This window comes from Anastrepha ludens, chromosome 3 (genome assembly GCF_028408465.1).
Source record: "Anastrepha ludens isolate Willacy chromosome 3, idAnaLude1.1, whole genome shotgun sequence".
Lineage (NCBI taxonomy): Eukaryota > Metazoa > Arthropoda > Insecta > Diptera > Tephritidae > Anastrepha > Anastrepha ludens.
This window is the reverse complement of record NC_071499.1, coordinates 118286674-118302120: the sequence shown is the minus strand read 5'-3', so window position 1 is coordinate 118302120 and position 15447 is coordinate 118286674. Positions and strand designations below refer to the sequence as shown.

General features: G+C 43.6%; 1 protein-coding gene and 1 pseudogene across 1 annotated transcript in view; both read left to right on the top strand.

The window, feature by feature from the left end:
• Positions 1-513: 513 nt before the first annotated feature.
• On the top strand, positions 514-1948 carry LOC128857700 (uncharacterized; annotated as a pseudogene).
• Positions 1949-2017: 69 nt separating this feature from the next.
• Positions 2018-15447, top strand: part of LOC128857699 (uncharacterized) — a 50733-nt gene continuing 37303 nt past the window's right edge. Inside the window, exon 1 of the mRNA XM_054093444.1 lies at positions 2018-2270. Within this exon, the coding sequence (XP_053949419.1) occupies positions 2018-2270 (253 nt within the window). The remainder of the gene's footprint in view (positions 2271-15447) is intronic.

The following is a 15447-nucleotide window of genomic DNA, read 5'->3' as shown; positions in this document are numbered from 1 at the left end:
TGTGTGTAAGAGAATAGTTTATTCATTGAATGTGCCGTCTTGTATCCTTTCGAATTATTAATGAGCTGCGTAAACAGTTGGAAATATGTACATACATATTATATTTAATTTAGGCGCATATTTTATCTAAAGGCGTAAACTTTCTTTCGACGAATGAATGCCAACTATTCGCATTTTGATGTGCCTAAGTAGGCTATTTTATGCCTGGGAATGCTTGGGCGAAGGGCCAGTAATGAATAATTCAAGTGTAGGACGTAAAGTATATATTAACTTAATTAGTTGGTAATTTTATTTAATTGCCTTTTAAAGCGCTGTATTAGGCTATGGAATAATTTTGGCTTAGATGGTTAAGGGTGAGAGTGGCGAATGTATTTTTCCATAATATGATGGAATATTCTTGCGCTCTTACTTCCTAAGTGGGATTGACCGAAATATATGTACCGCATACTTTCTAATATTTTATGTATCTACTTACACTACGCGTTCAAAACGAGCTCTCAATCTGCCACCACGATGACTGTAGTCAAACTTAGTCAGAGTGGACCGGCGGCAAGCGCTGACACTGGGACTGAGGTTAAGCCTAGCCCCAGTACATCGGCACCTCCTGCGGTGGTTATCGGAACTAGACCAATTAGTCGACGTCCTGTGGCTATGCGGAGAGCTGGTGAAGAGACTGCCACAGGTAGCACCGAGGCCAGTGCTCCTGCCGGAAAATGGCCGACAGTAAGGATCACTGATCCAACTAAAGCAGGGTACCTGGAGAGGCGTAATGCCGCCAGGATACTCAAAAGGCTGCACGAATCTCCACCAACAACGGAGGAGCTGACGAAGGAGGTAAGGGAGTCGATAGAGTGGGCGAAGAAGGTTCTTCCTAACTTCACCCTCGAAAGGCCAACCACATCGTCAGCTGCCACCAAAAGACAGAGGTCTACTGAAGAGGTTAAACCGTCAGCGAAAAGACCGAAAAATCGAGGCATAGCGCCTAATAAAACGTTTGCGGAAGTGGCCCGCAATCGCATCATCATTGGTGTCCTGGATGAGGGTGATCCCGAAGGAAGAATTCCCAGAGCCCAATGGAAATGGGTGCAGGCCGCTCTGACCAACGTAACGCTGGAAGTGCTATTAAACAATCCAGGTCCGCCCCCATCATGCACTGACGCTGGCTGGTACCAAGGCCAGATTAAAATTATAGCCTGCGACGACGAAAGATCGGTGGAGCTATACAAGACTGCAATAGCGAAGATCGGGGAAGTCTACCCTGGAGCGAAGTTCGTGGTAGTAGACAAAAAAGACATCCCGTCTCGACCGAGGGCACGAGTTTGGGTCCCTACGCCCTCTGACCCACAGCAAGTCATGCAGATAATAAGTGCATGCAACCCAGGCCTTCCTACGGGGAGCTGGAAATTTGTCAAGGTCTTTGACAGTACCATAACAGTAGACGGTGTGGTGACGAAACGTGCCACAACGCAAGTAATGCTGTTACTAACAAACGATTCTCTAGAACCTTTGGCGAAAAGCGAAGGTATGATAAACTACGGTTTTGGCAAGGTTAAGGTCAGAACCTATTAAACAGATGCTGATGCCATTGACCAATTGGCCTCAGAAATTGAGGCCAATGACGCTGAGGAAGATCCTATGGAGTCCTCAAGCGATGTCGAAAGCATCGACATAGAAGGATACTGCTCGTCAGGGTCTGAGCTCACAGCTAGACTCAAGAAAATGAGTACAAGTACGACAACTAAGCTTACAGCTGGTTTGAGTACAACATACTCAGAAAAAGAGCTCTTGAGCGACTCACAGGAAGATTCAGAGAGTGTTAACCATGCGTCTTCTACAAATAAATTTACATCACAGTAAGCTAGCATCACAAGCCCTAATTGATCGCATGGCAGCAGACAACCCTGATTTTGTCCTCATTCAGGAGCCATGGATCAATGGAGGGCGCATCTGCGGGTTGAGGACACCGAAATATAAGCTGTATACAGCAGACTGTGAAGGTAAATCAAGGTCTTGTATTATGGCAAAAACAGAACTAACCACATTTATGATTTATAAATATAGCAATAAAGACACAACTATGATAAGCTGGGAGACAGATGGTAACAAGTACCGGCTATCGTCCTTCTATATGGCACACGGGGATCCAGTCCCATCGCAGCTGTTAAAAGAGCTAATACTGGACAGTGAAGCCTGCGGCAAGATATTACTCATGGGAGGCGACGCAAACGCCCATCACACTACCTGGGGTAGTTCAGATATTAACGAGCGAGGTGAGTCACTCTTTAATTTTATTATGAGTACCAAATTATTGCTCTGCAATCGCGGTAATGAGCCTACCTTTATTGTACGAAATCGTCGGGAAGTTCTTGACATTACGTTAGTCTCAGACTCAATTATAGATAGAATAGTGAATTAGAGGGTACTTAATGCACATTCATTCTCTGATCACAGATATATAGAATGCACGCTCCAAGAAGAGGTCATTCATCCTAAAGCACTAAAATTTAGGAACCATAGGAAAACAAACTGGCTAAGATATTCCCAAGAACTAGCAGAACGTTTGCCCATGGATCCCCCCCTTAACCCCTCTAGCATAGAGGCATTAGACAATATGGTCAATAGACTGACTAATTGCTGCAACCAAGCCCTGCATAAGGCTTGTCCGGCAGCCAGGTATAGAGGGAAGAATAAGCCACCCTGGTGGACACCCGAACTGAAAAAGCTACAAAAGAATTGCAGGAAACAATTCAATAGAGCCAAACTCTCCCAAAGCGAATGTGAATGGGACCTATACTATGACAAATTAAAAATATATAAGAAAGAAATAAGAAAGGCAAAAAGGTCTTCATGGAGAACTTTTTGTGAGGAGATCGAGACTACGGTGGAGGCATCTCGACTGAGGAAAATCCTAACCAAGTCTGCTCAACCCATAGGGTATCTTCAGAAGCCAGACTCCAGCTGGACAGAATCCAGCGAAGAATCATTAGAACTATTACTAAATACCCACTTCCCAGGTAACTTAGAGGAAGCGATAACCGCCAATATTCCAACTTCGGATGCGGTACTAGGTACCGACATCCCCAACATTGTCACAGAAGCCAAGATAACTTGGGCTGTAGGAAATTTCCATCCATATAAAACACCGGGACCAGACGGGATAATCCCTGCGCAACTACAACAAACATTGGACAACATTATGCAATGGCTGATAACCATATTCAGAGCAGCATTACGACTAAACTACGTCCCCCTAAGATGGAGGGAAGTCACAGTAGTTTTCATACCAAAGGCTGGTAGGAGCTCGCATACAAAGCCTAAAGACTTCAGACCTATTAGCCTTTCCTCATTCCTATTAAAGACGCTAGAGCGATTAATAGACGCCTTTATAAGGGAAAACTTGACCCCGTCGCTACTGGCGAGATCACAACACGCTTACTGTAAAGGTAGATCCACAGAGACAGCATTAAATTCACTAGTTTCAGAGATAGAGAAATCAATAGAGGACAAAGAGTATTCTCTGGTAGCCTTCCTAGACATAGAAGTCGCTTTCAACAACATCCTACCGGAGGCCATAACAAGCGCAATGACTGACTTGGGTGTCGCCGAGGGCCTTGTGAAATTTACTAAACAGTTGCTACTAGGCAGGTTAGTAATTTCGACGTTGGGCCCCTCGACGATACGCAGATCCGTCAGGAGGGGCACCCCTCAGGGCGGTGTACTCTCTCCTCTGCTGTGGATTCTGGCAATGAATAAATTGTTGAAGAATCTAGAGGAAAGGAGAATACACGTAGTGGCCTACGCAGACGATGTTGCAATATTAATAAGAGGGAAATTCCCAGATACCCTCTGCAATATAATGCAAAATGCTTTGAACGATGTAAGCCGGTGGGCTGCATCGAGTGGTCTTGGGGTAAATCCCAGCAAAACAGAACTAATCATGTTCACCAGGAAATACAGGTTACCTGTCCTAAACCCCCCTACTCTTGAGGGTATCACACTATCAATTGGGGAAGAGGCGAGCTACCTAGGACTGGTATTAGATAGGAAGCTCTCGTGGAAACAAACGATTAATGATAGAGTAAAAAAAAGCAGCCACAGCACTCTATACATGCAAAAGAATTGTGGGGGCAAAATGGGGCCTAACCCCAAAAATAGTACACTGGCTATATACAGCAGTGGTACGGCCTATCATGACATACGGTGCATTGGTCTGGTGGCCAATACTCGAGAAAAGAACAACTGTAAAACGCCTAGAAAGTATTCAAAGAGGTGCTAGTCTCTGCATAAGCGGGGCACTAAAGACTACACCCACGGCAGCGATGAATGTCATGCTGCATTTATTACCGATTGAGGCCTACAGCAAGCAGCTGGCGGCGAAATCGGCACTTAGGCTAAGAGAATCTTCTAACTTAGCCACTAACAGAAGGGGTCACGCTAGAATACTAGACGAATATCCCTTCCTACATCAAGCGACAGACCTTTGTAGCTCAGTAGAGTTGCACTTAAACACATCCTTTACCATAACTTTCCCAACGAGGGAAGATTGGGACAATGGGGTAATGGACAATAAAAGCGGAATCAGCATCTATACAGACGGCTCCAAGCTAAATTATCAAGTAGGCGGAGGCATTTATTCTGAAGGAATGTATGCCAACACCTCATTCCGGTTACCGGATCACTGCAGTGTATTTCAAGCTGAAATTTTGGCTATCAGGGAGAGCCTGCTAACCCTAAATAAAAGTGTCCTCACCACAAGGGATATAAACATATTTTCAGATAGCCAATCAGCCCTGAAAGCTTTAAAATCGCCCAATATTAACTCGAAGACAGTAAAAGAATGTATCGACGTTTTGACAGAACTATCACAGTACTTTGCAATAAACCTGCTCTGGGTGCCGGGTCATAGAGACATAGAAGGCAACTGCAAAGCAGATGAATTAGCGAGATTGGGGACCACGTTACCGATCCAACCAGACAAAGCGGACATTCCTATACCCTTAGCAACTTGTAAGATGCTTATAGATAAACACACTATCAGTGCTGCCAACAGGCTGTGGTCTCAGACCTTGACCTGTAGAACTAGTAAAATGACGTGGCCGGAATGGAACATGGGCCGCACAAACCGACTGTTAAAACTAAACAGGAAAAATATGAGAAATCTACTCGGGGTCCTAACAGGGCATTGTCTGATTGGCAGACATGCCAGTAGGCTGGGAGCGCCCTATAACGACTATTGTAGAAGCTGTAACGATATTGAAGAAGAAGAGACTATAGAACACTTTCTATGCGGGTGCATGGCTCTGGATGGAAGAAGGTTCAATATTTTAGGAAAAAGTTCCCTGAATAACTTGGCAGAAGTAGCCAATGTAAAAATAACAAGTCTTGTTAAATATATTAAAGCCACAGGTTGGTTCAATGAGGACAATGTAGAGTGAGGAGAGGGGACAGCCCTGGTGGTATCACAATGGGCCTACAGCAGGCCTAGGTGTGTCAACCGACAACCACTATACCTACCTACCTACACTACGCAGCCCTGCCATTAAGGTAAAGTGTAAGCAAAATATTAGTAAATAAGGATGTCAATCCCGAAATCATGGGACTCCGAGATCTCGTGATCCAGATCGAACCGTGTGTCAATTTTGGCCATGCCATTAAAGTAAAGTATATGCGGAAGAGTAGTAAATAGGAAGGTCAATGCTGAAATCATGACATTCCGGGATCTCGGGATCCAGATCGCACCGTGTATCGATATTGACCCTGCTATTACGTTAAACTGTAAGCAAAATAGTAGTAAATAAGGTTTCTGGGATCTCGGTATCCCTATATTTCTTGTGGCTCTACAACCGCGTATTGGCTTTGGCCGAATCCCAAGTAGCGCGCCAACTGTTTCTGTCCTGTGCTCGTTGGTGCCAGTTGGAAATTTCGAGCGATGGCAAGTCCTACTGCATTTAGTCCTTTTAACAGATATGTGGTCTTCCTCTTCTTCCTTTTTTGCTACCCATAGCTCATAGAGCTCGCTGTTTCACCGTACGCGGTACTCCTCGTTAATGCGGAGGCGGCCAATGATCTTGCGTAGAATTTTTCTGCTGAAGGCTTCCAAAACTTTCTCTTCTGCTGTTGATATGTTTCTGCGCCATCTATCAGAACGCAAGTGATCAGCGTTTTGCAAAGTGTCAGTTTGGTTCTCCGTTTGATCTCCAGGCTGACGTCATTCCTGATGTTAATGAGGGTCCCACCTTAGATAAAGTCCCTCACAGCTTCTCAGCACTCACACATTTTCTAAGACACGAAAACTCCTTATGCATTGACATCAGGTACTTTTTTTGCGCTCATTTACTGTAAGATCCATATTGCTCGCCACTCTTCTTAAGCTGGAGTATACCGAGCATACAGTTCGGTAGGTTTCGGCGCTAATATCGATGGCATCGGCATAAACTAGCAGCAGGTACCCTTGCGGAAGATAGAACCCGTTCGAAGGTTGAAAAAGTCACAAGATAGATAATCATCTTGTTTGGAACCTCGCCTGGTGTTGAATTTGCAATACTCACGGCGCTTATGGTAGGGCCCAAACTCAGACATAGCGGCGTAGATTCTGTTCGTGCCAGCCAAGGCGGCTTTGTAATCGACAAAGATATGATGTATATTGAGTTGTTTTTTGAGAGTTTACTCCAGGATTTGGCGTATTGTGAAGATCTGGTCTATGGTGGGCTTATCAGGCCTGACACAATATACCCGCCAGGGCTTTGTATGCGATGTTAAGCAGCCTTATCTCGCGATAGCTTGAAAAAGGTTGCAAGCTCATCCTTCTTATGCATTGGGCAAAGCATACTCAGGTTGCAGTCGCTACGCATGCTCTCATCCGGTCATGTCCTGCAAAGGGATAATCCGGCTTTAGCGGCTTTATTGTTTTCGTTTTTAAGGTACCGCCCGTCATTTGTTAAGGAGCTGCCCCGTCATTTGTCATTTTGTAATTACTTCCCACCGACTTTTACGTTATTTCCATCGTTGCTCAAAGTGTAGTCAAGTTAAAGGAGGTTGGCCTCTGGAGGCAATCTCTCAAGAGATGTGGTTGTATTTTTAGGCAGCTAAAGCTGAGCTTCATACAGATCTCTCTATCCGCAAACTGGAGTTTGAAGGTCGTGATAGGACAATATTTCAAAGTAAGTAGGATTGGAGCGAGGGGGGGATCTATACCGAAGCTGGTACCTCTGCCTTCACTGACAATTCCAAAATCGAGAGTTGGCGCAGTGATTTTCTCTAAATCAGCCAATTTATCTATTTCTTTAAAATTGCCGAATGCTATTAGTTTCTTTCAGGCATTGCTATTAGTTTCTTTCAGTCTTTGCCTACCTGCAAGCATGTCGAATGCTTAGGGAATGTGGGAGCGAGGGAGTTTTAACATTTTTCCCAATAGTCAAGCTGCGATCAAGGCACTGACGATGCCATGGTGCAGATCCAAACTAGTCAACTCCTGTGAGGAGAAAATCAAATCTTTTAGATTCGCAGGTTACATTTCTTTAATCTGGGACAGAGGAACATAGAGGGATATGAAATTGCTGATGAGCTCGCCAGGAAGGAGTGGACTGAATTGGTTTTAGAGACCTTCTACCCAGTCAACGACCATCCCTTTGATTGTTATTAAAGGGGAATAGCACAACTTATTTCTCAGAAAGGCGCAGATCAGATGGAGCTCCATTTCTTCGCCTTTTATTTCGAAAACCCTTTGACCCCAATACAATAGACTCAGGACGCTGAAAGTGTTGGGAGCTCCATGGCATTAATTTCCACACTCTTAGATGTGTACCGGTCATTGGACTAAGGGCATGCACGGAACAAAGCTGTAAATGCTTGTGTTTCGCAGCTATCTGAATAAGGTCACTGGGTGCTCCTTTCTTCAACAGCCTGGTACAGTGCTCCAACGTAGATCCCATCAACTTTCTGCATTACATCAGCAGCTCTGCATGGCTGTAGATATCTGCGCATAGGAGGTCTCAAAATGATATCAAAACGCTGCTTTAGTACAACTTGGGGAGAGCCAGACTGGTGCCTCTACCATTTGACTTTCCTACCTAGATGGGGAATGCCAATTTATGACTCAAAATATTTCTAAGCAGCCGTTAGAGAAGGGTTCAGCAAAGCTTAGTCCTACGGGCAGTGCTTTCACCACTTCTTTTCTAAAGCTCATCACACTTCTTTGAAAGCGCTTCCAAGCAATCGTTGTTCGACAGCGACAGCAGTTGTGTTGGTTTTTTCTTATATGACCCACACAATTTTAGTTATTTTGCACTCACAAAAATAATTCCACTTTCAAATTTGCTGACCTCTGCTTGATTCACAAAAATTCCCAAAAATTTTCCGAAAAATCTGCTATGAGAGAGATGAGAGCAAGGCTCCAAATCCTACAGCAAATATAGTTTTAGCTTAGTATTCTAAATTTAATTTTCTATGGTCACCCGTCCCATTTTTTCCTCACTTTATTTTTAGTGCTGCTATTTTCACCTAGCTTTCTAATGTATATGATTTTTATGAGCAAACTTTTGCCATTCAAACTGTCAAGGACGCAATCGAAGATTTAAAATATTTCAAAAGCAACAACAGCAATAAAAATACGACCACGTTGACAACCTAAAATTGGAAGTGGGACAAACTGATTTGAAATCGGAATTTTATGTTTGTTATTTGTACCAAAATGCTGCTTGACTTCTTTTTATTTTTTTATTTCATTTTGTTATTGTATTGTTGTTGCGCTTGCACTCGACTCAGCTAATGCACTTTAATGGGGCACGCGTTTAATATTTAATGACGCATTTTCTCTGAACACTTTATCGAATGTTTATATGTACTAAATCGTGACTGGTTCTTCTTTTTATTTTACTCTTTTGCGTCTTCTTTTTCTTTTTCGTCTTCTTCTTAAAGCATCCGTGAAACCATTAAAAGTATGATAACTTCTGCCAGCACTAAACACTTTGATGACTCCCCTTTCAGCTTCTAACTGGCGATTGGACGCTTGAGCCACCTGTAGTGCTTGGAGCAAAATTGAGTTGAGTGTAAAGCAGATAAAACAAAATAAGAAGAAATAAAACCAAAAGCTTCTCTAACAAAAGTACACAAAAAATCTTAGAAATTAGCAGCGGCAAAAGACAAATTTTCAGCTAGAAAAAATGTGTCCAATCTCGGCAAATGTGAAAAGCAAATTATCCTGTTTATTCCACAAAATGTCAAATTATCGATAACGACAACATTGGGTGATTAGCCAGCTTCACAAGAGGTAGAAGAAAGTCAGCAACAAAGAACACAGAAATTTAATTAAAGCGTAGAAAACTCACGTGACAGGCCGAGGCAAAATAATAGCAGAGGAGCTCGGAAAATGTGTGGCAGAAATGTGAGAAAAGCAAGTAGGTTTATCGGACTGTACAGCCTCATAAAATAGAGTCAGTCTCACCCCTGCACATCCTTCAATGGGAAAGAGATTAAAACAGCAGCAATAAGTCTGAAAAGGAACAAAGCTCCAGGCCCAGGTGGCATCCCTACATGAAACTGACCCTCTCAAACTTGCGGCTGAAAGCCGACCAAACGTGATGCTTCAGATTTACAATGCGTGCGTTGTTCAAATCATATTCCCTAAGCTGTGGGAAATCCAAAAACTGCTGCTGATCAGTACGGGTAAGGGTGACCCAGCACAACCGTCAGCTTGGCGTCCGCTTTGCATGCTGGACAGCACCGGCAAATTGCTTGAGAAACTCATACAGCGCAGGCTTGCAGAGTCTGTTGAGAGTACAGGAGGATTATCAGCATGGCAATACGGTTTTCGACGCGTGAAATTCACCCTTGCCGCAATAGAGGAGGTGGTAAGCAGCGCTCAAGGCAGACGCCACTACCCGGACCGCATCACCGTCCCGGCAACGCTTGATGTATGAAACGCCTTTAACAGCCTACGATGGATAGACATTATAAAGGCTCTACGAGAAAGGTTTTGAATACCTGTATACCTGCTAAGGACTCTCTAGAGCTACCTGAGTGAGCGTGAAGTGCTGCACGATTCACCAGATGACCAGGAAATAAAGTCGTAAAGTCTGGCGCAACTGAAGGATCTATTCTCGTCCCCGATCTCTAGAATCTGAGCTACGATGAAATCTTGAGTTTAAAAATGCCAGAATATACATATCTAGTAGGATACGCGGACGATATAGCGGCGCTCATACCAGCTTGTGACACTGAGGACGCTAGAAAGAAGCTGAACCAAGTTATGATAATGCCGCAAGTATGGATTGAGGACCACGGCCCAGAACTCGCCAAACATAAGGCCAAAGTCATCCTGATGACACGACTCATATGCCACTGAAGGTCAGCATGCAATTGCGCGACACATCTCTAGTGACCTAAAAAGTAGTGAAATACCGAGGTATTCAACTTGACTGCAAGCTTACGCAGTCTGGGCCCAGATACAGCATGCAGCTACCAAAGCAGCGAACGTCACGGAAACGCTAAGCCAATTAATGGCAAACATCCGTGGGCCCATAGAAAGCAAAATAAGGCTTATCATGGCGGCTACAAACTCAATTCCCCTGTACGGCAGCGAAGTATGGGGAATTGTGCTAAACTTCAAAGCCAAGATCAAAGCACTGGAGGCTGTGCAACGAACCAAGGCACACAGAGTTGCCCCAGCCTACCGCACTGTCTCTCGCACTGCAGTCTTTGTGATCTGTGGGGAGATATGCATCCCGTCATGGCTGGGGAAAGAATGGATGCATGGGACTCCCAGAGGAAGCACGTCATCACTAGCATCACAGAACGGAGTCGTCAAACCGAGCTGCGGTGGCAAAGCCGATGGGAAACTGAACCGAGTGGCAGATCTACGGTGAAACTTATTCCTTCAATATACAAACGAGTCCAAAGGGACTTCGGGGAAGTCAACTACTTCTTAACTTAGTTCCTCTCGGGTCTCGGATACTCCCGGAAATACCTATACCGCATGGGCAAGGTAAACAATTCCAAGTGCATATACTGCGAAGCACCGAGCGATGACACTGAAAACACGTTTTTTAGTTGTGACAGATAGCTCTCGGAAAGAGGTGCTCTGAGGAAGCAGATCGGCGATATTGCGCCGAGCAACATAACTAGCAAAATGCTGGAAAGCGAGGACAGCTGGAAAGCTGTAAAGACATACATCGAGAACGTAATGCGGACAACGCAGTGCAAGAACGCGAAGCCGCACAGATGGAGACATAAGAAGACGAGCCTATAGCATGAAAGCTGGCTACAAATACGATAGACCCAGATGTGGGTGAATAGAATTGCTTCTTTAAGAATACCATTCTGGGCCCTCTTGAAGTAATGCAGAGAGTAGGTCCGGCAAGGATGTCTCCCCAGAAGGAGAGGAGGGATTGTTTTAGTGGCCACACCACTTAACGCAGTAGATCCTTCTTTAGCAAGCCAGGGATATCGCATTTGAGTGCGAACTTAGACATATTTTTATTTTTAATATTACAAACAGAAAAAAACTTAATTACCTATAAAAGCGCTTATATTTACGCTATATGCCACGCCAAGCTTATTTTAACGCGTACGAGTATCTATAAAATTTTACGTATGCAAATTATTTAAATTCAAACCGCGATGGCCTTTGAGCTAACCAACTACTGCCGCGAGGTTTTTTTTTTTGTTGTATAGAATTTTTGTTCCGCCAGACACCATAGCCGGGTACGGGCATGTGCGTGAACAATCAGCTGTTAAATTGTAAGTTGAGAGTTCGATCTTAACATTCTGAATGGCATACCAGCTGTCCATTGGCAAACAACTACAAATTAGGTACTTTATTTTCTGCGATGAAGAAAACAATTCATAGAAGAAGTATGCTGTTTAGAGGCAGCAGACATAAAAAATACAAATTTCGCGCCAAAAGCACGGCCTAAACCTTTTGCGGTTACAAGCGCCTCGCTACTTATGCTATGCACCTGTGCAGCTGTGCTCAATGCCTGCGCGTACTGACCACATCAGGCTCTTATGTGTTGCACTACTTTCATTTTGCATTAAACTAACACTCCACTGCATGGCTGCTGTCTCTTCTTCTGCTGTTGCTCATTACCCGTCGTCTGCTACTCAACTTTAGTTTTGATGCCCCTTTTTTGTTTTTGCTTTCCACTTTGTTCTGTGCGGCTACTAATTTGCATGAAACACAGATGCCTTAGCAAGCGTGTTAAATGCGCGTATGTGTGTGTAAATGAGCTTACTGTACGTTCGGTTGACGGCTGTTAAGGTGAGATCGCTTCACTGCTGTAGCTGAATACGCACAATTTCATTATCTCTGGCCGAGCGCTGGTAGATGGGAGATGCACAGTGCGATACACAGAATAATTTACAGGCGGGCACCCATGCATATGTATGTGTACGTGGATATCTGCACTTAGTACATATTGTTTTAGAACTGCAACAAATTTCAATTACCTTTAGACATACCGACCTTTTCGCATACCTGCATACATACATTTGTAAGTATGTATTCTCCTACTAATTAGTTTTTTTATGGCAGTTAAAAGTATTTTGGGGTGTGAATTTAAACTTTTTTATAATAAAGTGTTTATTTTCAAACGTGAATAGAGCTGCCTGAAATTTTTTTAAAGCAAATATTTTCAATGAAAAAAAAATTCTTAAAATTTTTAAAAATTAAAAAAAATTTTTTTTTTTAAAGACTAAGTTTTAAAAAGTTAAATGAGCCGATGTGTTTTTTTTTGGCGAATGAGGTAGGGCTAAAAGTGCCTTCGCACTTACATCTCTTAACGAGATGACTGAGCCATGTCGCTTAAGGATAATATGAGTTCCTGGCCATCGCGACATTGAGGGTAACTGCAGAGCCGATGAACTAGCGACACTCGGCACCAAATTGATCGATGAGTTCATAGACAATGACATCGACATACCCTTACAAACATGTAAGCTACTCATCCTTGCAGCAATAGTAAGGAAAGCAAACGATAGATGTAAACGAATGATGTAATGAAGCCGCCAGCAAAATCGCCCGTCAACTGTGGCCGACTCTCAATGCTGTGTCCTGCACAGAATCTCTCCTAGCCAGTCTTAGCACACTGATTTCAGTCACAACGAGGCACTGCCTAATAGGTAGGCACACGCAAAGGGTTGGTATGCAAGCACATGCTTCTGTAGAAGTTGTCTGGATGAGGAAGAGGAACAGACAGTCTTGCACCTTCTGTGCCATTGTCCTGCTCTATCCAGACGGAGATTTACTATTCTAGACAGCCGATTTTTTTACGAATTGGAAGATCTCAGTTCTGCAGAAATAGGAGACATTTTAAAGTTTTTGAAAGGCACACTGGTTTTAGGGGAAATAGAGAAAACTCCCCATGCGGCATCACAATGGGCTATGAGCCTAAGTGTGTCCCACATGGCAACCGCTTCAACCTAACCTAACCTACAGCGAACATCGTCTACTGCACCGAATGATGTGGCCACTAAAACAATTACTCCTCTACATCTGATGAGACACCCTTCCCGGGACTACTCTCTGCATTACTTCTGCAGAGCCCAGAACGCCATCCTTAAAGAACCAATTCTATTCACCTACGTCTGGGTCCATCGTATTTATAGCCAGCTTTCTTCCTATATTTCTATCTGTGCGGCATCGCTTTGTTGTACTGTGTCGAAGTCTATCGTTTTTCCGCCGTACGTTTTGGATGTATCTCTTTACTGCATTCCAGCTGTCCCCGCGCTCGAGCATTTTGCTGATTATGTTGGTCGGCGTGATGTCGCCAATCTGCTTCCTCAGAGCATCTCTTTCCGCGAACTATAAGTATCTCCATTTGTGGTCTGCGTCGGGAAGTTGATCCACAAACGGAGGTACTTACCTACAGTTTACTACCCTACCCAATGGAGGTATGTACCTCCGTTTGTGGATCAAATCCACGAAGCAGACCACAAATTCGAGGAGGAGCTTGGCTTAACACTCAATAAAAGGAGTGGTACAGAGTCTTGCAAAGAAACGAATGCCCAGTTTACGGTTTTATGCTTATCCACGGATGATTAATTACCAGGTCTGGCCAATCTACTATGGTGAAAAACAAAACCACGTCACTGGGTACCCGACAGCCGAGTTCTACCCGCTCATTTCCACACCATTCTCACACTCGCCCAATAAGACGTTGTTCAGACGACAACGAAGCAAGGTGGGAGGGGACCCTGTTGATTTTTTTTTTTTTGTCTATTACGGACACAATCTCGGTTTTTCGTAAACACAACGATGTAACGTATAGCTGAGAGGCGTGGACGATGACAATATCCGATGAAGCGTCCTTCGGAGTTTTTGAGACAAAGTTTCTACGGAAGATTTTTGGACCTTTGGACATTGGCGGCGGCGAATATCGCAGGCAATGGAACGATTAGCGGGTCTGAAAGTATTCGATGCAATACCAGCTGGCGGTATCAGAGGGAGAGGAAAGTCTCCTCTACGTTGGAAAGATCAGGTGAAGAAGGACTTGGCTTCACTTGGTGTGCCCAACCGGCTAATACTAGCACAAGAAAGAAACGATTGGCGCTTTGTTAAACTCAGCCAAGATCGCGTAAGCAGTTATCGCGCCAATTAAGAAGAAGACGAAATCACTGTAATAACCCCGGTGACGTTAGCCAATCAGCTGATTCTTCCAAATTTGCTGAGCGTTGGTTAACGGTCCAATCTCGGACACTTCTTTTGAATTCTTTTCATGATACTCATCAACCTATTCGGATTCCTCCACTCAAAACACTTGCAAACTTAATACCATATGCCGCTTTTTTTTTCTTCACACCTTTTTTTTACACTACTGTACGGGTCTCCAATATTTGTTTTTGTTTTTTACTTTCCCCATTCGCCCGCTGCATTTCTCAATTTTTTCACACAATTTTGAGTTTCACCCACAAATATCCTTTTGGTCTATACCGACTTATTTTCCACCGTTATACGATCATGTCCTTGCCACTTCTTGCTGCCACACTTTTCTGTTTGTTGGTCTACTTTAACCGTTTTCTTTTCTTAGCCTCATTTGCTGTCGATTTTCATTAGTAGCGAAAGTTTTTGCTTTCTCTTTTATAGCATTAAATTTTTTTCTTATGCCACGTTAAAATATCACATAATTTTTTCGTTAGCTTAAGTCTTCCGTCCAACCCATCACTCATTTACTTAGTTGATGGCGTTGCAGCAACTTTGTTGCATATCCGATGGCGTTACGGCGTTATTAAATTTTCTCGTCTCACTCGCACATACTCTCCGCTCAGTCATTAGCATATACTTTGTTTTCTTTGTTTTTTTTTTTTATATGTATGCATATCCTTTTTTCCATTGCCAAGCTGCTGCTTAATTGCCACTTTATTCCTCGCATTTTGTGTCTTGCCAGCACTTTGCTGCATATCCTTACAACTGTCTGCATAAATATGTGTTTGCAGTGAGCAAACCCTCTTTTT